This window comes from Fragaria vesca, linkage group LG2 (genome assembly GCF_000184155.1).
Source record: "Fragaria vesca subsp. vesca linkage group LG2, FraVesHawaii_1.0, whole genome shotgun sequence".
NCBI lineage: Eukaryota > Viridiplantae > Streptophyta > Magnoliopsida > Rosales > Rosaceae > Fragaria > Fragaria vesca.
In genome coordinates, this window is record NC_020492.1 from 20,049,985 (window position 1) to 20,072,635 (window position 22,651).

Consider the following 22,651-nt stretch of genomic DNA (forward strand, 5'->3'; position numbering starts at 1 on the left):
GCATCAACGCTACTTTTGTGATGAATAATGCAGACGTTTCATGTTGTCGATTTTGAGTCGACACCTTTTCAGTAAACATTCGGTTTTAGTTATTGTTTAAACCTGTGTAGCATAGAGTTAGGTGAGTTACTAACAGAGGATCTGGAAATGAGAGAATGCCAGAAAAAGGGATTCTATAACAATGGAAAAGCCAACTTTTCATGAAATGAAGAAGATATACGTTGGAATCATTAAAGAAAAGAATCCAGCAATTCTGTGAAACAATTAAAGGAATACCATATGTGTTCATATTACATTCATACCATATTATATATATATGTTATATATATAGGACCCAGAATCAAGGTTTCTAAATCACAGCTGTGTAATTGTATAAGGCTAGTACTCTTTCTTTTCGAAGAAATAAGTTGAATCTTCTCAGTTCAAGTCGAAATATATGAGTTCTGGTATGTTATATATGCTTCCCATACAGTTTATCTATGGAGTCATTTTTAGTTTTGGCCTTCAAATTTTATGTTTTTGTTGTTCTTTACCCGTGTTTGGTGTTTTACTAGGTTATCCTCCACCTGGTTACGGTGGATATCCACCACCAGCAACCGGCTATCCTCAGCCTCCTCCGCCTCAAGTTATTGTCCAACAACCACCACCACCACCGCAACAATCACAATCGACTGGATGCATGGAAGGATGGTAGTTTATTTCTCCTATATATCCGTCATTAATTACAGTCCCAACTACTTGTAAATCACTAAATCAGTAGCAGTCGAGTAACTCAAGTGTTAACTAAATTCACACTCTTTTCGCTTTAGAGGAGCCGGATCCTTTATTTATTACTAGTACTAAATTGTTCGGTAGATGTTGTAAGCTTAACCAATCCGGGAAAAGGAAATTGTACACTGACTGTGTCATTTCTAAAGAGCGCGAATGGTAAGCGGCTCGCAAAGCGCTGGATCAAGAACGGTGGGAAATGGTCAGAATTGCAGATGTCATCGAGCTGTGCTTCTCTCTCAACCACGGTGGTGGAAACCGCCCTCCGATGATTGCAGTGGTATGTTTCTGGGACACTTCTTGCAATACCTTCGATTTCTCATTTGGGCAGATGAGTATCACCTTACTGGAGCTCTATGCAATTACTGGACTTCCAATTGCTGAGAAGCAATATGCTCACACCATGGAGCCCACTGTTCCAATTGAATTTGCCTTTGACCTGCCTCGCCCTGAAATTACAAAGTCATATGGAGCCTGGGTTTCTCATTACTCTCAGTTTGAGGACGACCGCGGTGGACTGGCCTTCCTCCAATTATGGTTGCTCAAGTATATAGAGTGTAGCACCACAAACAAGCCAACCAACAATTGGGTACGTATTGCTCAACTTCTGTATCAAGGGGTTAGAATCAATTTGCTATCCATGACTCTAGGCATGCTTTACCGAGCTCTATACACATTGCCCCTTTCACCATTTAATCACCATGAAGTCTCTGGACCCCTCTGGATTCTAGACATCTGGCTACAGCTTTACTTTCCTCGATTCCGAAACCCCAAACTGGAACTGGTTTCTAGTAACAAAGTACTTGGAATGTCCTTTGCTGGCTTGCGCAAGTTTCATGGCTCTCCTTATTCATAATGCTTTCAGTACCTGTACAATTTAGATAAGCACATACTAGAATGCGCTAAATTGTTTTTGAAGCAAAGATACCTTCCTGTCTAGCACATGACTTCATGTGGACCAAGAGTCACTCTGTAGAAGGATACTACCTGTTTTCACAAGCTGTATCAGTCACTGATCTTAGACTTCCAATGACTGGAGGCTTTGAGTTATATGCACCACTCACTTCACCAGACAACTTGGATTTGCTCAACATATTCCTCTCCCATTACTGCAAAGCATCAACATGTATACCTCTTGGCGTGCAACACCAATTTCTCCATCAGACTCTGGCTCAACCCCAATCAAGTTCAAAGTATCAGTCCTCCCTACAATTGAACTAGAAAAATTGCTACACACCAGTCAAGTTTCTCCAGAATATGGGGCCTGGTGGGTTGCTATAAGTGGAGAATTCTGGAATATAGATTCCTTCGAATACTTCAGAAACATTTACAAGAGAGGAAAGAAGTGTCTGATCCATCCTCAAGACAAAGCTGCTATGGGAGGTGCAAGCGGCCAAACAAGCTCTTCTAACCAGGTATTCCTAGCTTTTTAATAAAAGATTGTTCCAGCTTTAGGAAGGTCACTTTACTAACCTTACATATCTCATTTCATCATTCTATTGAGACTCCTCCTTCACCACCACCTGAAGACTTGTCCCCAGTGCGACGAAGAAGAATGAGGCCAATTTCAGAAGATTCGGAAGAAGAAGTAGAACCTCAGGTATAGGTTCAATTTACATACTTGAAAATTTACTGCATATCACTAACTGATACTTCTTGCAGGCTCAACGTCCTAGGATAGAGAGTATTCCACAAGCGCCCTCAGTTGAAATTCTGGAGGAAGATCCCGAGAAAGAGGACAACGAGATGGTTGAACAAGTCCTACAAGATATCATGATGAGGAGACCGGTAACCGCGGATGCCTTTCCAATTGCTCGTTTTGATGCTGCAACTCTGCAAATAGTTCCTTATGATCCTGAGCAGAAAGAACATTCACCTCCAATCACTTCTGACCCACAGAACATCCCAGCAACTGACATCCTCATCCCTGAAGGCACTGACGAAAGCCCTCTTGACATACTTGCCGATGCTGTGACTCAACCTGAAACAAACATGGATCAACCAGAAGAAGCACCCTTGGACATCACAGAACCTCAAACCAATAAAGACAACACTTCTGTTGCAACTGAGGTAAAACTACGCTCATAAAACACAATTTTGTCTTACTTTCTTCATACTAATACTATAACCATTTTCAGGTTCAAACCGCGGCTTCTGATCCACATACTTCCACAACTCAGGATTTCAGTGAAGAGCCAGTAACTGAAGCTGAGCAAACTAACACCCCTGCTGAACAAATTAATCCACCTTCACCGCCAGCAACTGTTTCTGATGCCCCCCAAAGCATCATACTTCCAGAGGTAAACTCTTTCAGTTTCTGTGTTAGTAAAATATGGAGTATAAAACCTATTGACATAATGGCTACTTCTGCATGCTGCACAAAATCCCCTAGTACTGGTGTCATCTTCAGATACTGCATCTACAAGCTCTCCATCTTTGGAATCCATTGAAGACAGCATCACTGCCCTGCTAGCGCCTCAATCAAGTTCACCTGAGATCACAACAGCCAAAGATCTTCTTGCCAACCTGGAAAGTATCAATCTGACTCAAGAGAGCAATCTGGCCTTGATTTCTCAAGCTCTACAAACCTTGAAGGTTCATCAAGAATACCAAAACTCCAACGAGCTGAATCAACTTGAAGCCTCACTTCCAAAGTTCAACGCCTTCGTTCAATCCATAGCTGTTGAGAAAAGGGACATCCAAACTAACAGTCAAAACTGCGCTAACTGGAGCAAGCCCTTACCCGAGAACAAGCCACATTATCAACCGAGCTCCAAGCAGCTACTACTGAAGTAGACTCCTTGATTCATTCACTTGAACATAAGCGGTTAAAGATTGAAGCCCAAATTGCTGCTGCTAAGGAAGCCAAGTCTCAAAAACTCCAAAGTTTGAAACAGAGAATCCTCGAAAACTCCAAAGTTTGATATCACATTACACCAAAACAATAACAAATGAAAACTAATTCACACTTTCTATCGATCATTTTGTTTCTTCACCAACAAATTAAAGAAATAAGTGATATATATGAATCATATGATCATTGTTTATAATTAAAATGTTTTAGCAAAAACTTCTTATGGGTCTAGAGGAATCAAAATAAATAATTATTAGCATATATAATTTTATTGTTCACACTTCAAAATAATTATATTTTAGAGCGGGCTGGGTCGTGGGCTCAATTTTCTAGGTCCAGCCCGACCCATTAGGATGACTTGCTTGGGCCGTGCCGGGCTGCTTTTAAACCTGTCGTGCTCGTACTTAGCGGCTCGTTTGCCATCTCTACTTAAAACTGTGCCAGTACAATAATCATAATGATAAGTTCAAAAAAAAAAATAGAATATAAAAAATAAAAATATGAGAAAAGACTGGTACTTTTGATAGAGGCTATATCAAAACCTTTTCCTACTTATTGGTGGATGATGGAGCCGGAGTGGTTGTCGCCTATTGTGCTTTCAGAAGCTAGTCATTAGTGTTTGAGTCTGGAGTGTGGTACTCTTCCTTTTTGTTTGTAGAAAGGTTTAACGAGGCCACAATATGCTCTATTTGTGTAGTATTTACTTTGATTGAATGAATTCTCCCTTGATAAAAAAATAAAAATAAAATAAAAATAAAAAAGACTGGTAGTTTTGCTTAGAAATGGAACTCGAAGGCCAAAAACTACAAGAACGTACACTAAAATAAGAAGACTTCATTTTAATAGAATTTCAGTAAACCCAACATTTTATATTGTGCTCGTACATTTGAAACCCAATAATACTATCTCGACCTGTCGATTGTCCTCATCTGATCCAAACGATTGGTGAAGCTGCCACCCATATTGGAAGAGTAATTAACTGGTGATTAAGGGTTGTTGTGGACTTAAAAACACGATTATTTGTTAAAAACGATTGACCTCTAATTAAGAAACTATTAGAAGCAGACTTTGAGTAGTTATGACATTCGTGGTCTTCGCAGGTCGCAATTGCAAGTAAACAACCAGAGCGTCTTGAGTGCACCTCGGTGCACTTGAACCAGGACATAAGTTAACAAATCAAGTTAACGCTGGTTAGTAAAAAAAAAATCGAACTGCAAGAAAAACCCAAGACCTGCTGTAAAATAACCTCTTCTAATCTCCAGATCTTCCTTGCATCCAAGACCCTAACCTCACCGAAACCCAGCCATGCTTCCGGGAGGTGATGTAGGCTAAGCTCTCAGCCGCCGCCCTCATCCTCAAGGCCTTCAAGGAACCGGAGTGCGACCGAGATCGCTAGGGTTATGAAAAAAAAACAAATTCGTTTTCGGGAGCTCCTGGGTTCTTGGGAGTTCTGGGTTGGTGGGAAATCTGGGTTCTTAGGGAGTTTTGGAAAACCAGATAGCTAGGGTTTCCTTTTGATTTGCAGAATTGTAAACCATCTTTTAGTTTTCCGACGGCAATGGAATCAAAGTTTCTGGCCAAAACGACGTCGAAGGAGGAGGTCCCTTTTCATTTCAATCCGAGATCGGGCCATAGTCGAAGATCCTCCACGTTTCAGATTTTTTTTTTTTACCCAACCTTTCATTTGATATATTGATCTTTGAACTGGTTTATACCATTTTACCATTTTAATTTTTTTCACGAGTTTAATTATGATTAACGGTGTTAATTGTTGGGGTTAGTGCTATTAAAAAACCAGATCAAACGAATGCATGGTTGAGATTGTATGATGGTTGTGCATACCAGAATTTTCGGTAAACAACTGATCAACTTGATACTAGCTAGTGTTAATTGAATTAATTTGATTTTAATCTAACAAGTCAGATTATAAATGATATTTAGTTTGGTGGAGCTTTCCTGCCAGTCATGGAAGAGTAACCAAGGAGCGGACTGAGTCACGATTTCGTGGTCTCCGCACACTTGCTAGTATTAGTTAATTGATCAACTTAATTTACTTCAATTATGGAGAGCGCGCCTACCTAAGCCACAATTACTTTAACAACAACTTTCTGTACCTCCTTATTAGTTTCTATAAATTCCCCACCTCAGTCCTCACCATTGATCATCTACTGCACAGTTCTCTCTTAAGTCTCAACCCTCCCTCAGGTACAATACATAGTAATGTTTTCCTTTTTCCATTGCTAGCTACGTAGAGTGTAATGATCACTAATTACGTGCATTTTGTACTTCGTTCATTTTCATTTCTAGGTTAGTTGATTATAAGTGTAACTCGTTTCATCCTTTTCAGGAGACTGAACTGATACTTGGGGATTGATCCCATATAGCACTCATGGCTGCAAATCATAAAGCTGGTAGAGATCATACAGCTATTGATATTCGCGATGACCGCAAGAAGTGCAAGAAATGCATCTTCAGAGTTCCTTACGTGCTCCGGAGACAAAACCCAGAAGCATACACACCTGACGTTGTTTCAATCGGACCTTTCCATCATTATCCAGAAGATCGAAAGAAGGAAGAAGGTAAAGGAGGCAAGGAAGGCAAAGAAGGCATACGCGAGAAAGATTTCCAACTCATCGAACGAGTGAAGCGAAGCTACTTGAATGAAATTCTTGCAGGTATGGACAATATAACTTTGGAAGGGTTGATCATTAAGCTCTCGGATCAAAAGAGTGAAGGCGAGTTTGAGCAGTGCGCGAGCGACTTCTATGCAGAACCACTTGATCATATTCCTTCAAAAGACTTCATCGAGATGATGATAGTTGACGGTTGTTTCCTACTTCAACTATTTCGAAAGTTTAACCATCCCAATCTCAGGGCCTTTGATGACCTAGTGTTCAACATGGACTGCATGTTCCATTTCCTATGCCATGATATTTTGCTCCTAGAGAATCAACTACCTTGGTTTGTCATCCACAGTTTGTATAACCTTACCCACAAACTATACCCTACTGAAGCCTCCCTCTCTACTCTCATCCTTGAAGCCTTCAGCATACTACCTTCACTTAAGCAAAGTTGCTCATCCTATAAAAATCATCTCCTCAGAGACAAGCTTGAAGGTGATTTTCTGCACATACTTGATCTGTTAAGATGTTCGATAGTTATTCCATTAAGGACCATAGAAGGAAGAGCGCATAAACACGCTGGTAAAGAAGGTATATCCAACGGCACAGCTGAAGAACATCAAGTGCGCAGTGGGAGCAGCAAAGACAAGAGAGACGATAAAGATGTTCATGGAGCTATCTTTGACCCTGATCTACATCAAATTCGTACCGCAACCGATCTCTCAAAGGCAGACATTAAATTTGAAAGCGTCACAAGGGAGAGCATAATGGACATTCAATTCGAAAAAGGCAGGTTCCGCTGGAATGGGATTCTTAAGATTCCGCAGCTAAATATTGGAATGGCATCGGAAACATTATTCAGGAACTTTATTGCAATCGAGCAATGCTACCATGGCTATCTGAACGAAATTACATCCTATGCGATCTTGATGGATAACCTTATCTCTTCCCAGAAAGATATGGAATTACTCTGCAACAAAAAAGTAATAGGTAACTGGATGAGTGATGAAGATGGCTGCAAGTTTTTCAGCAACCTTTACAAGGACATCCCGCACAACAAGTTCTACTATGTTGGTCTGTGCAAACAAGTGAATGATTGTTACAGTTTGAAATGGTATGAATGGTTGGCTTTACTCAAGAGTGAGAAATTCTCTAACCCCTGGAGAATTTCGGCTTTTGTGATAGGTATTATCCTCTTGATTCTCACTGCGTGGAGTCAGTCAAACAACATTCGGGTTAACATGCATAAGTGATGAAGTTATTCTAGCTACCTAGTTATTCAGATCATTGTCTACGTACGTTTCTCCCTTTCTTAATTTGTGTGTGGCTGTTTGTTGTATTTGAGATACTTGAATGTACCTCTTATATATGTCATTTAATACACTACAAGGATTTTCCCCATTAGGGACTGACCAAAGGGCACTGAAAAATGAAAATTATCAGTGGCAAATTTGAACAGTGACACACTGATGTTAATTATGGGTGGGTTATTTTTTTCTCACACTGATGATCGGTGTGGGTTAATTAGTAATTGTTTGATCTCTTTGACACTGTTAATGGTGTGAAGATACATGCAGTGAATTAAAATAATAGACCTGACTCCGCCAAACCTATCGGTGAATGGTGATTGAATAAAAAACAAAAAAAACATATACTGTGGGTTTATTAAAATTCTCTTTCTCTCGGTTTTCGATCTCCCAACAAATCGTAGAAATTGGCGACCTTTGGGTTGATCTAGATCTAGGGCTTTGGTATTTCAAATTCTCTTCTGTCCTTCTCCAAGCCCGACGTCGTAGACGATACTTCTAGTCCCAAATGCGATTTAGAATTGAACGAAGATCTTAGTCCTCGGCTAGGTGAAAGCCATCGAGCTGTAATTTCCATTGCCTTTAAGCTTGTGTAAGCTCCTTACCTGATTTAGCTCTAGTGATCTCCAAGTCTGAACTCGAAATTAGGTTTCAATCCTCTCCATGATGGGTATTTCGAAATTGATCACTTTCTCTTGAAACGGATGAGTTTTGCTTGCAATTAAGTTTGTGCTATTGAGTTCATTGCGCTCCTTTTTATATAGTGTTTATGTTGAACTGAATTAAGTGCGAAGATATATCAGTGGTAGATAATCCAACATTTGCAGTTTTTCACTTTTATATATACTCTTTTTGTGTTCACTAAGTGAGCTGTTACTGTAAATTTTTTCGTATTTGCAACATTTGGAGGTACCGGATAGTTTTGTGGAGGTCTTTGCTTCAGGAGCATGGCAGGCCTTAGGAAGTGCTTTTAGAGGTGGCATTGAATTAAAGTACACTTGCTTGTATCCATTAATTTCTTTGAATGGATATATTAATTTTCTTGTTGATGGCATGACTGACGAGATGACTTATGGTTTGCTGCTTGTCTTCATTCTTCTCATGACATAATTGCTGAAATCATGCTTTGCATTAGTGTATATGCATGTAGTTCCAACAGTGACTTGTAGGCTTGTGAATTCTTGAAGTGCATAAAGGAACGATAAAGCTTCTTTGCTTGATCTTAAGCATGTGCATTTTGCATATTCGTATATCTTTGTTTGGATGGCTTACTGTATATGCACTTAGTTTAAGAACAATGAGCATGACAGTATATATGTAATTTTGCTGTGGTGCTACCTGACTACTAGAGATAGGTGCAGGGGGTGTCCAAAGCTTGAAAAGGAGAATATGAGATAGAGTTGAATCACTCAAATTAGGCTTTGGAAATGAATTTGGAAAAATCGGGTTTATAAAGCATGGTTTTGATGATAAACATCTAAATTAACTCCCGCGATAAACATGGTGATTGTCAACCCTGCTACCTCCTAAATGGTTCTTTTAAACTTGAAGTTAGAACAACTTTAACAGTCACGCAGCTCACACCATTTTGTTCAGTATATATGTGGTCCATTAGGTTTACTAAAATTGGAGTAAATGTGTAAAAGCTTGGCCTGAAGTCTAAAATAGTACTTTTATCTACTTAACACCCTCAAACTTTTAGCAGTTATTAGTCAGTCCTTAGTTTTTTTTTTCTGTTTGTATGAGTTTCCAAGCATATAGTTATGTCTTAGGTTGGTGTCTGGGAATTTAAACTCTTTAAGTTGCTCCCGAATATATTGTTTTCACTTATTTGCTTGTTAACTATGAGTTTTTGTTTGTCTTTGTTTTATAGTGTTTGTATGGAGGAGCGCCAAAGGATGACAGAGCTGCAGATGTTGTGGTTGCCACTCCGTGTCGCTTGAATGACCTCCTATTACAGAAGAGAATCACTCTGTGATGTTTCTTACCTAGTGTTGGATGAGGCTGATTGTATGCTGGACATGGGTTTTGGACCGCAAATAAGGAAGATTGTGACGCAGAGACCTTCTGACTGTCAGACCTTTATGTATACAGCAACGCTGTCCAAGGAAGTTAGGACGATTGCATCAGATCTACTGGGCAAGTCCGTCCAGGTGAACATTGGCAATGTTAATGAACTTGTCGCGAATAAGTCGATCACACAGGTACTTGAGTACTCTAGCCATTCCTGGTTAAGATTATGTTTGTTATGTTTCCTTACAAGGATATCAATAGGGTGTAGGGTTTTACTATCAAATAAAATAAAATAAACTGAATTGTTTGATTTTTCCTCCATTAATTGAGGTTCAAATATAAAGTGTTTGCAGTGTGTGTGTGTATGTTCTTTTAATGTAGTCCCTTGTTGTTATGTCCTACAGCATGTTGAAGTACTGATGTCGATGGAGAAAGACAGACGATTGGAACAAATACTGCGATCGCAAGAGCCAGGGTCCAAGATAATTATATTTTGTTCAGCCAAAGATACGTGCAATCATCTTTCTTGTACCCTAAACCGCCAATTTGGAGCTGCTGCAATTCATGGTGACAAATCTCTGGCTGAGAGGGATCGTGTCCTGAGTCAATTTCGCACAGGGAGGAAGCCAGTTCTTATAGCAACTGATGTCGCAGCTCGAGGATTGGATGTTGAGGACATAAGGTTTGCACTCACCCCTGTTAGAAATGTAATCTAATGGTGCACTTGTGTTTTGATTGTGATTCATCCAAAAATTTATATTTAGTTTCGGGTTGCAATATTGGTTAGCATCTAGTACAGTGGATCATGTTTTTGGTTTTCTCCCCCTTATTGAAGGATAAAGCTAGTTGAGTGTAATTACATGTACATGTTACAAGTACATGGTTGGGTTTGAGTCTTTAGCATATTTATTTAATAGATGGAAATCATACTCATTTGCATTGCATTTCTTACAGGTAATGTTAAGAACAGTTTACCTATATGCTTCTGTTTTTAAAGACTAATTTACCTGACTGCTTCTGCTTACCATGCATATCCAACTAAACAAGTGAATAGAAAATTTTGAATTACCTTGTGTTTTTTCAAGAAATTGATGATTAAAATTGTAATTCTGTTACAGGGTGGTTATCAATTACAACTTCCCTACTGTAGTCCCATATTATGTTCACGGAATTGAGAGAACTGGAAGGGCAGGTGGCACTGGGTTGGCTTACACGTTCTTAGGTAATTAAGATGCAAAATACGCTGCAGAACTCATTAAGGTTTTGGAAGGAGCCGTGCAGTGTGTACCCCCAGAAATTCATGATTTGGCTTCACGTTCTTGTGGTCGTGATGGTGGGGGACGAACTGGAAGGGCAGGTGCCACTGGGTTTGGATCTTCTTTCTCTGCTGGCAGGTACATGTGCTATCCTGTATGATATATTTTTGTGCATCTGTTTGCTTTTCAAAGATATGTCAATCGAAACTAAAACCAAAAGAAATTAAAGACAATGGAAATCGATTATATACCTCAGGGCTTCAACAAATTCCAAGTTAATCAAATGACTGGGAAAGTCTTCGCTTGGAGGTATTCGATATAGCCAAAAGGACAGATACATTTCGGTAGGCACCTCGTGAAATGCTTTGCATACAACTGGATAGAAGTCCTCACCTGTAGGAATCTGCATGCAAACATTCCATGTTGGAAAAGGAAAAAAGTTCAAAATATTTGTTGGAACAGTTAATTGAATATAGTACAACCATTCATGTTCTTACCTTATATGCCTTCATATACCTCCAAATGTGTGTGCACACATTTGTGAAAAATACTAATTCATCAATGGCATTGTTATTCCGTACTGGATCACTGCTCTTTTGACGAGTTCGTTGATAGTCGTTGTACATAGTCGCAATCAGATCTTTGTAAACACCATCTAGTCTGTTGATAGACGCTTGGATGTCTACCTCTCTTTCACAAACTATTGCCTTATATATTGCTTCCCACGTGGCAGAATGGCCCTTCTCTTCTGATTCAAGAGGATATAAGATTGGTTTGTCATTTAAATTTCGTAGTATGTTCAGCGCGGTGGGAACAAATCTCCTGGCAGCAGCACCAAGTAACAGAAACGGGTGCATCCGCAAGAGTATGAGACACCTCCTGCAAAACGTAATGAAAACTAATTAAAACAACGTACAGTAGATTGTGTGAAGAAAGTAAAAAGGTTAGTAACCAATAGCCGATTAGTAACTTTTTATAGTTTAAAGACATGAGCTATAATCGTTTTCAGTTCACTCCAATATCTCGTCCAACTCAGAATTCAATCAAGACAAAATTTGATAAAACTTTATGCATACATATGATAATTACTAAAAAGTATAGGGCCAGATAAGCTACCACTGGGCCGGGAGTAATTTTAGATATCCCTCCCCAATAGATATTTTTCACAAGCTGCAATTACCTCATTTTACTTTTTTTTTATTTTTTTTACGTGAATTACTTTCTTTGCTAGATAAATTATAAAACCCAATCGTATGGGCCCAGTTCCTTTGGGTTTTATAGACCGTACGGCCCGTATCAACCAAGAAACGAACGCCACTTGGACAACGACTTCCGGCGTCTCCTCCCTCACAAATTGACAATAGGACAAGTCTACACCGGAAGCTTCCTCCTCCTCACCCTCCCTCTCTGGTTTTAATCTCATTTCCCCCAAATCTATATTCCCCCAAAACCATCGGATACCCCGATCCAAAATCACCCTCTAAATTTCCGAAACTACCCATCAATATCCAATCACATCCCACAATCCCGAAACCCTAGCCTCCTTCGTTTCGAGCTCGCATGGAACCCGGGCTCGTCACGAAGGCCTCCCTCCTCTCTCCGCGCCGCAAGAAATGGCTTCTCATACTCGCGGCTCTCGGCGCGTCAGGTTACACCGCTTACAGGGTTTACAACTCGCCCTCTTTGGCCCGGAAGCGGAGGAGACTCACGAAGGTCGTCGGAGCCCTGATTTCCATGGCGGAGATGGTTTCTGATTCCGCCGAGACCACCGGCATTGTCTCTAAAGACTTGAAGGAGTTTCTGAGCTCCGATTCCGACGAAATGCCCAGAAGCCTGAAGCAGATTTCCAAGATTGCGAGGTCGGAGGAGTTCTCTGGGTCGTTGCAGAGGCTCACGGAGGCTTTAACGATCGGGGTTTACCGAGGGTTTGAGGCTGAGAAGAGGAATGGAGTCGAATCAGAGGAGAATACGGGGTTTTCGGAGAGAGTAATGGAGAAGGTCTTCTCTAAAGCCGGCACCGGGTTCGTTTCGGTTGTGGTTGGAAGCTTTGCGAGGAACATGGTTATGGGCTTTTACGACTCCGGTGAGAATTCGGGTGGAAATTCGAGTTCTTCTGCTTCGGATGTGCTTGATGTGGTTTGTAGCGATGGAAGTAAGGAGCTGATAGGGAATTGCATACAGGTTTTCGTGTCGACTGCGGTTGCGGCATACTTGGAGAAAACGAAGGATATCAATGTGTATGATGACTTGTTTGTTGGAATGACGAATCCCAAGCATGAGGAGAAGGTCCGGGAGCTTTTGGTTTCTGTATGTAATGGTGCTGTGGAGACTGTTGTGAAGACTTCTCATCAAGTTTTGACGAGTTCTGGTTCGAATTCGGAGTCAAATTTGGGTTCTGGGGCGGTTGTTGATGATAATGAAGGTGCGAGTGGAAGTAGGCATGAGTGTCTTGAGGAGGAAGCTTGTTCAATGCAGCCGAAGGAGGGAACATCATCGGAGGGTATTCAGGATAGCGGGTGGATTGGAAAGGTTTCGTCTACATTGGCAGTGCCGCAGAATAGGAAGTTTGTTCTTGACGTGACTGGGAGGGTGACATTCGAGACTGTAAGATCTTTTGTTCAGTTTATGATGTGGACGCTAATAGAGGGGTTGAGAAGAACTGTTAATATGGTTCATGGGGAGATTGTGGGTAGGGGGTTGCAAGTTATCAGATATTTTGGTGCAAAGTCTTCAGCTATTGTTACCATATGTCTTGCTTTGCATTTGTATGTCTTCAGTGGTACTAGAGTTCTCTTGACTGCTTAGTTTGGCTGGTTTATATAACCTCCTGTGTATGAATCTGTATGTAAATCTTTGACTCTTATGACATATATTGATGCATGATTTTAGTTTCAGGACAAATTGCATACTCTGGTATTAGTACATGTATGTATGTCTGTATGTTGCTAGTATACAGAGGCTTGGAAAATCCTTACTTCCACGCGATGTTTAATGTTTGTCAGCATGCCTCAATAAACCTATTGCTCAATTAGAAACTAATCTATTGTGAAAGAAGATCAATGATTAATGGCTTGACCTCGATGAATGAATTTGAAATTTCTTTTTGTTGCTATTTTTCTATCTTCTATAGAAGCTTGTTCGTACCAATATCATTCCGAAACATCATACATTAAGTAGAGATCACGAGACATGCTGATTTTGAAGCATAGATGGGGTTTTCAGGGTGGGAAGCAGGGTAAGGGTGATGAATGGATATATGAAAACTTGTGATGCTAGGATTTGATCTTTCTATCAATATGCGAAAAACATTTCCTTTTAACTTATGCGTCGAATTGATTAGCAACGCAGATAGCATTAAGTTGTAGACTCAGCAGTCATTTACTTTGTGCTAGCTGTTCATTTCTTTATGCTGGAGATTGATCAGGTTCAAGGATCAGGGTCCAATGTGATATGTGCTAGTCCTTCCCTGATTTCCTCATGGATGATATGTGTTACTGTATGATATGTATCGAGAAAATTGTGATTACATCTGATTTGACTTGCTACTGACAAATATTGTATATGAGCATGCGTATATGTGATTGCTCTGAACTCTCTACCTAAATTAGTGTCTCAGGACAAAGGGAAATGGATTTTTGTAACAGTTATGTTACAGAAAAGGGAAGTGCAGTTCAACAGCTGAGAAATTGTATAAATGGAAGTGGAACGGGGTTGTGCTGTCCACGCCAGTTGATGATAAAAGATCTCAGAGCCATTTTCAGGTATCCTACCATTAAGCTGCACTCAACCAACAGTGCTAGTGATCAATCGTCACTGTGCCCAGAAATGTGGAATTGGTTTTATCTGGTGCATGCTACTTGTTTTATGGTATTTACAAACAATGAAGAATCCTAAAATTTAACCACTACTGCATCTCAGAGGCATTCAATCTCAAAACACATATCAACTATGAACAAGCTTTACAGAATTCTCATACATGAACTACTGGAATCAAGTTTACTATATTCCTAAAACCAAGCCTAAATCATTCTGCACTGATATGAAGCCAGCATTTGATCTTCATAGAAAGAAAAGGTCTATACCAAGATCATTCCGCAGGCATGTAAACAAAGAAGCGCCTGTGTGAAATGGTTGCTTCATCCTTGGTCATGTTAGCAAACATGCAGTTACCTTTTGTATGAACCTATGTTCATGTGGCTAATTGAATCACTGTGCCTGGAACTGCATATCTCATATCAACTTGAACCTACCTAGTTTCTCTTATGGCTTCATTTCTTGAGACGAAATCGAAATTGAAAACAAAAAGTACAAGATCAACATTCCAATTCCTAAACACCTTTATCAAATTCTGAACGGAACTTTACAAAATCCTCATGAACTGGAATTGAGCTTACAAGGGGCACCATATTTTTCTACCAATTAAGCCTAAAACACTCACAATGTTATGGCGCTGAAAACTCGATCCCAATTTTTACAACCTATTCTTCACAACCTAAGATGGTAGCAATTCACATTTTCACAGTAACCTCAACCCCTGAAAAAGTAATAGACCACTAAAGCTACCAAGAACACTAAAAGATACTCCCGGAAAACAAGAACCTCACCGGAGCTGCGCCCCCCATCTGCCGGAGACTGAGGTGGAGAAGGCACCACTGGATTGGGCTCCGTTGGATTCTGAGTTGTGCTCTGGTTTGTGCTCTGTGGAAGTTCAAGAACTTCACTGATTCCGTGAACCACAAGCCAGTCGTTGTGATACAACTCCGGCATGATCACCGAGACCCCATTAAGCTCCAAAACGCTGTCGTATCGACTCACGTTGATGACGAACCCTTGCAAATTAGTCCGCAGCAGACTCCCATCCTCAAGACTCTTCAAGTCGCTCCAAGAAAGCCGGCAAGGGACGACGTGGCGGTGCAAGACCGACGAATACTGGCTCAGATCTCCGATCCGGCTCACCATGACCTGATCAACGGGAGCGAAGACGGTCAACATGGTCTGGTACTTGAGAAACCCATGGAATTGCATATCAAGAAACGAAGCCATAACAGAGCAGCCCTTCGACCTCAGCACCTCGCATGCTTCACTGAACTCCGCCGTTTCCGCCGCCGCCGTCTCGTTAGGGTTTCGCGGCGCCGAGCAGCTGCCGAGAATCTTGGGGCTCTGGCTCCCAATCGGGCCCGAGATCCGGAAATACCGGTCGAAGAACCTGTCGATTTGGAAGATGATCAAGGCGCCGTCGTCGAAGATTGGAGTCGCTGTGACGGTGACGTTGTTGAGCGAGACGAGGCCGTCGGCCGGGAGAGTGGTGACGGTGAGTGAGTCGCCGTCGAGCAGAGTCGTGATCTTGGCGCCGAAAGGGAGGGACTTGAGTGATTGGAGAGGGAAGGCGACGGGGAGGATGTGGAGGCGGATGAGGTCCAGGCTGGGCTGGCCGGAGGTGGAGAAGGCGGCGTCGGCCGGAGCGAAGACAGTCAGCGACGGCGACTGGATGTTGAGGGATTCGGAGGCGATGTCGAGGGCGAGGGACATGGATTTGAAGCCGGAATCGGAGAGAATCGCGGTGGCTCTGGTGATGGATTGGGCGGAGGAGACGGAGAGGAGAGAGAGGAGGAGGAGGAGGAGAGAGAGTGAGGTTGAAGAAGAAGAAGCCATTTTGGGAGAGAGAGAGAGAGAGAGAGAGAGAGAGAGAGAGAGAGTCTTTGATTTCTTGGAGAGAGTCTGAGAGGTTCTGAGTGAGGCTTTGGGAATAAATAGCAAAGTGGGATTTCTAAGGGAGAGGGTTTTCGGTTATTTTGGCGGGAAAGAGGTTCGACACGTGGAGGTGTGGGACCTCGTGAATGTGTAGTTTGTTACAGACTCTTTGGGGTTGTTAAAATGTTAAGCATGCGGTTCGGGTGAATCACGGGTCTTTATTTTGGGCCGAGCTCACAAGACATAGCAGGCCGACTTACAATGAGAGGATCAGGGGAAATATTTTTTTGGAATAGATTCTTTTCTTTCTTTGGAGAGAGGTTTTGACGGTTAACGGAATTGCGGAAATAAGGTCGAGCCTTCATAGCCTCTTTTGACGGTTAACGGCTATGAAGGCTCAAACTTATTTACAGTAGTGTGTTCTTGCGAGCGTTACTTACTTGCTTACTGTTAGGAACCGCACTTACGATTTTATTTAGGTTACATTACTGTAGAAATTAGAGAAGTTTACATGTCCTGAAAGTTGCTTTTGGTTCTACTAATTCTTTTCGATTTTACAAAGTTTTTTCTCTATATATATCTCCTGATGGATGTATCAATAATATGAGTTTATTGACCTAGCATCCAACGTGACTATCAAAAAACAACATATTCCCAGTTCACCATTCACCAACTAATGATCGAGCTAGCTAGGGATCTAGCTAGCTGTTTTGGCCACGGTCCTCAACAGGGGTAAAGAGGTAACTTAGCAGTTCTAAAAGTAAAACGAAGGGTGCGAGCGTGCCACCTCGCGGACGCAGAACGTAGATGCACTGGTATTGGACTTCTAATAAAACGAAAGGGATTCCGGTGCCACCTCGCGGGTGAGGGATTACTAGCAACCTTCCTATTCGCTTGCAATCGATACTCACTGTTCTAGCGAGCAGAGCAACTAATCAGGACAGTAAACAAAGGCGAGACCAAACGGGCTCTGTAAAGCTAAGGCGAGATGCACTTTAGCGTTAGGGTTTCGAGTAGCTTGAAGGTTTGTTGTAATTGTTGTATAAGATGATTGTGTGTGTGAATGATCCTCGAACCCTCCTTATATAGGGGCTTGTAGCTAACTGATAAAGATGCAATCACAATCTAAATAGGATTATGCTACCAAAGTAACATAAGGACTCGTCTCGCTCGTGAACTGAGCAACTAGGTGACGCGTGTCCAGTTGTATAGGTAGACTTCGCTTAGGTCACAGGTACTGACTTCGTTATCGAAAACTTCGTAGTCTCCGACGCGGACTCAAACACCAAAGGCTTCCTCATCCCGCAAGGCGTTACAGTCCTTATAGGAACCCACGAAGCTCGCGCCCTTACTAGGCTTTACTTTTAAAAGGGTCACAGGTACTGGCCCAAATATTATCTAAGACTTATTATTGAATCTTAGACCGAAATATCAACTGGGCTCAAACACTAGCTACAATAGTCCTACGTACAATAATAGAAGGAGAAAACTTTGTTTTTATTTTTAATTTTTTTATTAAATAACTCATACCCTACATATATCAGTGATGTTTGAATCTATGACCTCAAAGTTGTTAACTAAACAACTTAGCCAACCAGACCACATCTCACCGGCAGGAGAAAACTTTGTCTTCATTACTTGGAATCGACTTCTTCAGAGCATGTAACAAATCACTTTTCAAGGGGATGAGATGCATAAATGAATATGCTGCGTGCCAAGCATTTGCAAACAAGAAAATGATTCATACATATATACAGAGAATGGTAGTAGTAGCAGAGCTAGGTCTCAACTCTCACGAACATCATGAAAATATGATCTGGTTTGCTAGAGATGGACTTGATTTTTTTTTTTGACACCCTCCTTTCGGATCCCAAAAGCTTTTTAGGCCCAAAGATTAATTTGTTGAAGGTCCGCCAGCCAACAAGACATTGCAACCCTTCTACTGGCCATGTTTATAATTCAGCAAATAACATTGAACAACACTAACATTCAAAGACGTGGGGGTTCCATATTATAAAGTTCCCGTGTCCACTACACTACTTACCGTGGTTCCAGTGATGAACTTGATAATATCTAGGCTCGATATCGCTTATCGATCAATTTGGCATAGCATATAAAGGCATACATCTTCCAGTAGAGTACTAGCTTGTACGTAGTCTAGGGTTGTGGCGATGTCTGAGCTCAGCAGCTGAGAATAATACTGTATAAATGGAAGTGGAATTGGGTTGTGCCGTCCACGCCAGTTCATTGATAAAAGCTCTCAGAGCCACAAGCCATTTTCAGGTATCCTACCATTAAGTTGCACTGACCATTACTTTGTGGATGTGAAGGTGTGGCGCTAGTGATCGATCGTCACTGTGCCCATTACTTCATCTCAATTCTATTCACTTTGACATGTGGTGCTTTTGCTTCTTGCATCGATCATTTGACATTATTGAAGTGTAATCGGGATTGTGAATCTGTGATCACCTCATTCGCTGGAGAGGAGTAATATGGCGTCAGTTCTCTTGTTGCTGCTGACAGAGGACTACTGATCCAGCTCAAGATTACTATGCGGATTTGATTTAGATACATCCACGTCCTAAATGGTGGTTGTTACGAATTCACGATGATGGTGATGTTGGAATTTTATAAGCAAAGTTCGTCTCAGATTGGATTTCTCAACGTGATAATGAACCAATATTCTATATTCAAATTCCCAATGGAAACACAGCCGTGTTTGACACAACACACTGCGGTTAAACCATTTTCCTGCTTGTCTATCTAATTTTGTTTCTGAATATCTACCCCATTGTTTACGTCACGTGTGAATTTGAAAAAACTGTGGTTGCTTTCAATAGCTGACCAAATTAATCAACAGGGTCGTATTAGAAGCCACCAAGTTTCAATATCATCAACAGTTGAGCTTTACTGGTTAATCAACAGCGTCGTATTAGAATCCACCAAGTTTTAATTTGCATCCATCGTCTTCCCTGAAACTTTGTTTATCATAGTGGTGTGTAAAATGTGGTCAAATAACGGCGAGCAAGTTTCACGAATGTGAAGCTAGCTAGCAACAAAAATCACAGTACTGGTAACATGAGAAACCTTGTACCAAGATCATCTGCATTTTCTTGACTTCCAAATTATACGAGCGAGTCGGAGACAAGCAGATTCGAATCAGTGAGCCACCGATCAGGTACTCACCGCCTCTCCGGCGGCGACTGATTCTAATAACATAGAGTAGATCACTACAATCCCTTCTATTTCAGAATCTTTATGTTGTCCAAATTATTATACCGCCAGAATACTCAACCGGATTCAGACTTATCTATTTCTTGTCTAAAGCAAATCTAATGAATGCAAATATGTAAGAAAACAAATTTCCCATTATCACGGCGGGCAGCATGATGCAAATAAATGGCAACAAATTAAGTTTTATTTCTATGTTTTTGCATGGCGTAAATTCCGCCAAATACAATTATATGTATAACACTTAGAAGCTAGCATGTTGATGGAGCCAGCTAGCTAGCTAGTAATTGGATCTCAATTTCTCAAGGGTGCTTGTGCTTCTGAGTATATATGTAATCCACATGAGCAACCAGGGTTCTTCTCATCAGGCACTCCTCCTCGTTCACTCCCTCGCAGCTAACCTCGCCATCCTCGAAATCAATGTTCTGATCTGCTCCTGCACCCTGAACACCACATTGAGATTCAAATTCTTTAGAACCGGTTTGATAACAAAACCAAAATCTTAACTGATATACAAATTAATGAAAATTAAAGGAAACTGATTTGCTACTCTGAAAAGAAACGTACTTGGTGTTGGACGGTTTTGAGCTCGCTGTTGGGCTCCGGGCGAACCGCGGAGGTCAGCTCGGAGCTGAGGAGGAGAAGGAGGGCGGCGATGGTGAAAAGGGCGGTAAACTTGGCCATTTTGTTGTTCTTCTTCTTGTGTACGAGGGAATGCAAATTTTGACTTCTTGCAAAGGATGAATGAGACTGAAATACAAGAGTGCATGTATTTATAGTGGAATGTGTGTTGGGTGTGGTAGGTTTGGATTGGAGGATTAAAACAAAGCCAATTGTCAGCTCTTAATATTAGATCATTTTTGTTAGTGTTGCACCCACAATATTGTGGATCAACCCGAATCTGTACTTTGCAACATTCTGATCTATCTAAACACAGCATTTTAACGTACGTGAACCAAATCAAAGAATAGCTGGCAAATCCTTTAACGCGGATTTGGTTACTAATCACAATAATCTGATTGTAATTTGTAAATTATCAATTTCCTGAAATTACTCAAATTACTAGAAATGAGAAATCCACCCCTTTTACAATACGACCTCCTTTGGTTCATGGATTGGAAATATTGAGAAGGGAAAATTGTTCATTTCCTTTGTTTGACACACCTAAGGAAATGAAAGATTTTACTGCAATATAAGAAAATAAATGCAAAATTGGATCCTCCCACATACTATGGGATTCAATTTTCCCCATACTTTCCCAACATTAATTATATCTTTAATATATTGTTTTAATGGATGTTATTACCAAATTATCCACAAAATTTTAGAATCTTAAATATTATATATTTTATTACTAAGGATATAATTAGTAAATTAGTGTTACTTGCTTTCCTATCCATGTATAAACCAAACATTAGAAAAGAAAGTAAAATACATTTTCTAGTTATTTTCCCGACGTTCCCACCTCGTAGGGAAACTTTCCCATGTATATAGGAAAGACCAAGAAACCAATTTCCTTTCCATCAACCAAACAAGGCCTAAGTTTCAGTGTCCAATCAATTGGGACACATTATAAACATCATGTTCTAAAAACGGTGAGTTTATAGTGTTATGCTTCTCTTTTTTTTCACCTTAATTAGAACATCTCCAACAGCTTCTCCATAATTTCTTTATTATAGGGAAGCAAAAGTCAATGCTCCAAGCAATTTTTCTTTTACAACTCCAACAGATTCTCTATTTTGGAGATTTCAAGATGATTCCCCAAATCCTTCTATAAAATTTGGAGAATGCTGCAGATTTAGAGAATTTGGGTTTCTCTTTATCACATTTCCCATTTTAGAGAAAATTTTAGGAAATCTGTTGGAGCAAAACACCTAAAAATCTTCTCCAAATTAAAGAATTTCAAGAATTTGGGGAAGCTGTTGAAGATGCTCTTACACCCATCTTTTATAGTGTTGCAGAAAGGCCAATCAAGATTGACTATCAAAACCAAGAAATTGAATTACCATCTCAATTAGCAGCTCGAAAACGTTGAACACAGCACATATACATATATATATATATATATATAACAAATTAAATGAAATGGGGTGGATAATGATTCATGTAAATGATGAAACGCAATTTTGATATTAGCCATCACATTTGTAGCTAGGTCATCATTTGCTTCCTGCTCGCTCCTCCATTCTTTAGTATATTCGCATGCAATTATAGTACTGTCATTCTTTTGGAAAAACAATACCCCTACATGTTCATCATGAAACGGCCTCTTTCTCTAAATTATACTTACATGGTTATCTACATGAATAAGTATACATGTTTTCTTTTCATCATAGCTCTAGCGTGCAATTGTGGATGCCCCTACAGCTCCTAGCTAGCTTTATGCTGCACAATTCTAACTCAGATAGTAGGATCACTTTCCTTTTTCTCAATTCTAATTGGGGACGAGAGTAACTCATCACATTTGTAAGTACATTATATTAGAAGAAATATGCCTAGCTTTATGAAATATAAAGATATACAAAATTGAAACAAAACTAAAACAAAACAAAATTGCTATGTAACCTGATTTGATACCAGATGGCTCTCTTTGTTTAAAACCAAAACATGGCCTCCACAGACTGGTTTTCAAACTATAACTTCAAATTTTGACACAAAAATACATTCATATATACATGTATATCCAACCATCAATCCATCGATTTAGTTTTTAGTAACCCGGCAATACTCCAATGTATCAAACATGCATTATGTGTCCGAAAATTCTTCAGACGTATATATAAATGAACGAAGATACCTTACGATAATAGAAATGAGAAGTATCAATCTCGATTACATCCACGTACACTTTTACATTGATATATATTCAATATGTTTGAAACATATTAATGCCAAAATGTAGGTGGTTTT

General features: G+C 40.4%; 4 protein-coding genes and 1 pseudogene across 6 annotated transcripts; 3 read left to right on the plus strand and 2 right to left on the minus strand.

Moving 5' to 3' along the window:
- The first annotated feature begins 738 nt into the window (after nt 1-738).
- Nucleotides 739-3,430, plus strand: LOC101293838. Of its 2 annotated transcripts, XM_004290940.1 has the most exons (4): nt 2,093-2,368; nt 2,431-2,838; nt 2,907-3,068; nt 3,161-3,430. In XM_004290940.1, the coding sequence occupies exons 1-4, from the start codon at nt 2,324-2,326 to the stop codon at nt 3,239-3,241; spliced, it is 696 nt and encodes a 231-aa protein (XP_004290988.1). In that variant the 5' UTR covers nt 2,093-2,323; the 3' UTR covers nt 3,242-3,430. The 2 variants fall into 2 exon arrangements, with proteins under 2 accessions (XP_004290989.1, XP_004290988.1); XM_004290941.1 differs by lacking the exons at nt 2,907-3,068; nt 3,161-3,430 and having other exon boundaries at nt 739-2,183; nt 2,273-2,368; nt 2,431-2,481.
- A 2,359-nt stretch (nt 3,431-5,789) lies between these two features.
- LOC101298392 lies at nt 5,790-11,450 on the plus strand (annotated as a pseudogene). The gene is made up of 7 exons (XR_184153.1): nt 5,790-5,827; nt 5,970-7,478; nt 8,027-8,116; nt 9,424-9,754; nt 9,968-10,245; nt 10,682-10,957; nt 11,076-11,450. The product of XR_184153.1 is annotated as an uncharacterized LOC101298392 (transcript).
- An 883-nt stretch (nt 11,451-12,333) lies between these two features.
- LOC101294325 (protein PHLOEM PROTEIN 2-LIKE A10-like) lies at nt 12,334-13,715 on the plus strand. The gene is made up of 2 exons (XM_004290942.1): nt 12,334-13,219; nt 13,319-13,715. The coding sequence occupies exons 1-2, from the start codon at nt 12,380-12,382 to the stop codon at nt 13,622-13,624; spliced, it is 1,146 nt and encodes a 381-aa protein (XP_004290990.1). The 5' UTR covers nt 12,334-12,379; the 3' UTR covers nt 13,625-13,715.
- A 1,631-nt stretch (nt 13,716-15,346) lies between these two features.
- On the minus strand, nt 15,347-16,348 carry LOC101298682 (putative fasciclin-like arabinogalactan protein 20-like). The gene has a single exon (XM_004292717.1). The coding sequence runs from the start codon at nt 16,346-16,348 to the stop codon at nt 15,347-15,349; it is 1,002 nt and encodes a 333-aa protein (XP_004292765.1).
- A 3,554-nt stretch (nt 16,349-19,902) lies between these two features.
- On the minus strand, nt 19,903-20,481 carry LOC101294622 (phytosulfokines 2-like). Its single transcript, XM_004290943.1, has 2 exons — nt 20,309-20,481; nt 19,903-20,184 (listed from the first exon to the last, which is right to left on the minus strand). Exons 1-2 carry the CDS (start codon nt 20,423-20,425, stop codon nt 20,044-20,046), a joined length of 258 nt encoding a protein of 85 aa, XP_004290991.1. The 5' UTR covers nt 20,426-20,481; the 3' UTR covers nt 19,903-20,043.
- Nucleotides 20,482-22,651: the final 2,170 nt, after the last annotated feature.

Bases quoted from the DNA above. Each gene is read 5' to 3' on its own strand.
- LOC101293838 (XM_004290940.1), top strand. From the start codon at position 2,324: ATGAGGCCAATTTCAGAAGATTCGGAAGAAGAAGTAGAACCTCAG. The intron at 2,369-2,430 runs GTATAGGTTCAA...TACTTCTTGCAG, and splicing joins AAGAAGAAGTAGAACCTCAG to GCTCAACGTCCTAGGATAGA. The intron at 3,069-3,160 runs GTAAACTCTTTC...AAAATCCCCTAG, and splicing joins AAAGCATCATACTTCCAGAG to TACTGGTGTCATCTTCAGAT.
- LOC101294325 (XM_004290942.1), top strand. From the start codon at position 12,380: ATGGAACCCGGGCTCGTCACGAAGGCCTCCCTCCTCTCTCCGCGCCGC. The intron at 13,220-13,318 runs GCGGTTGTTGAT...ACATCATCGGAG, and splicing joins AGTCAAATTTGGGTTCTGGG to GGTATTCAGGATAGCGGGTG.
- LOC101298682 (XM_004292717.1), bottom strand. From the start codon at position 16,348: ATGTCCCTCGCCCTCGACATCGCCTCCGAATCCCTCAACATCCAGTCG.
- LOC101294622 (XM_004290943.1), bottom strand. From the start codon at position 20,425: ATGGCCAAGTTTACCGCCCTTTTCACCATCGCCGCCCTCCTTCTCCTC. The intron at 20,185-20,308 runs GTACGTTTCTTT...TGTGGTGTTCAG, and splicing joins TCAAAACCGTCCAACACCAA to GGTGCAGGAGCAGATCAGAA.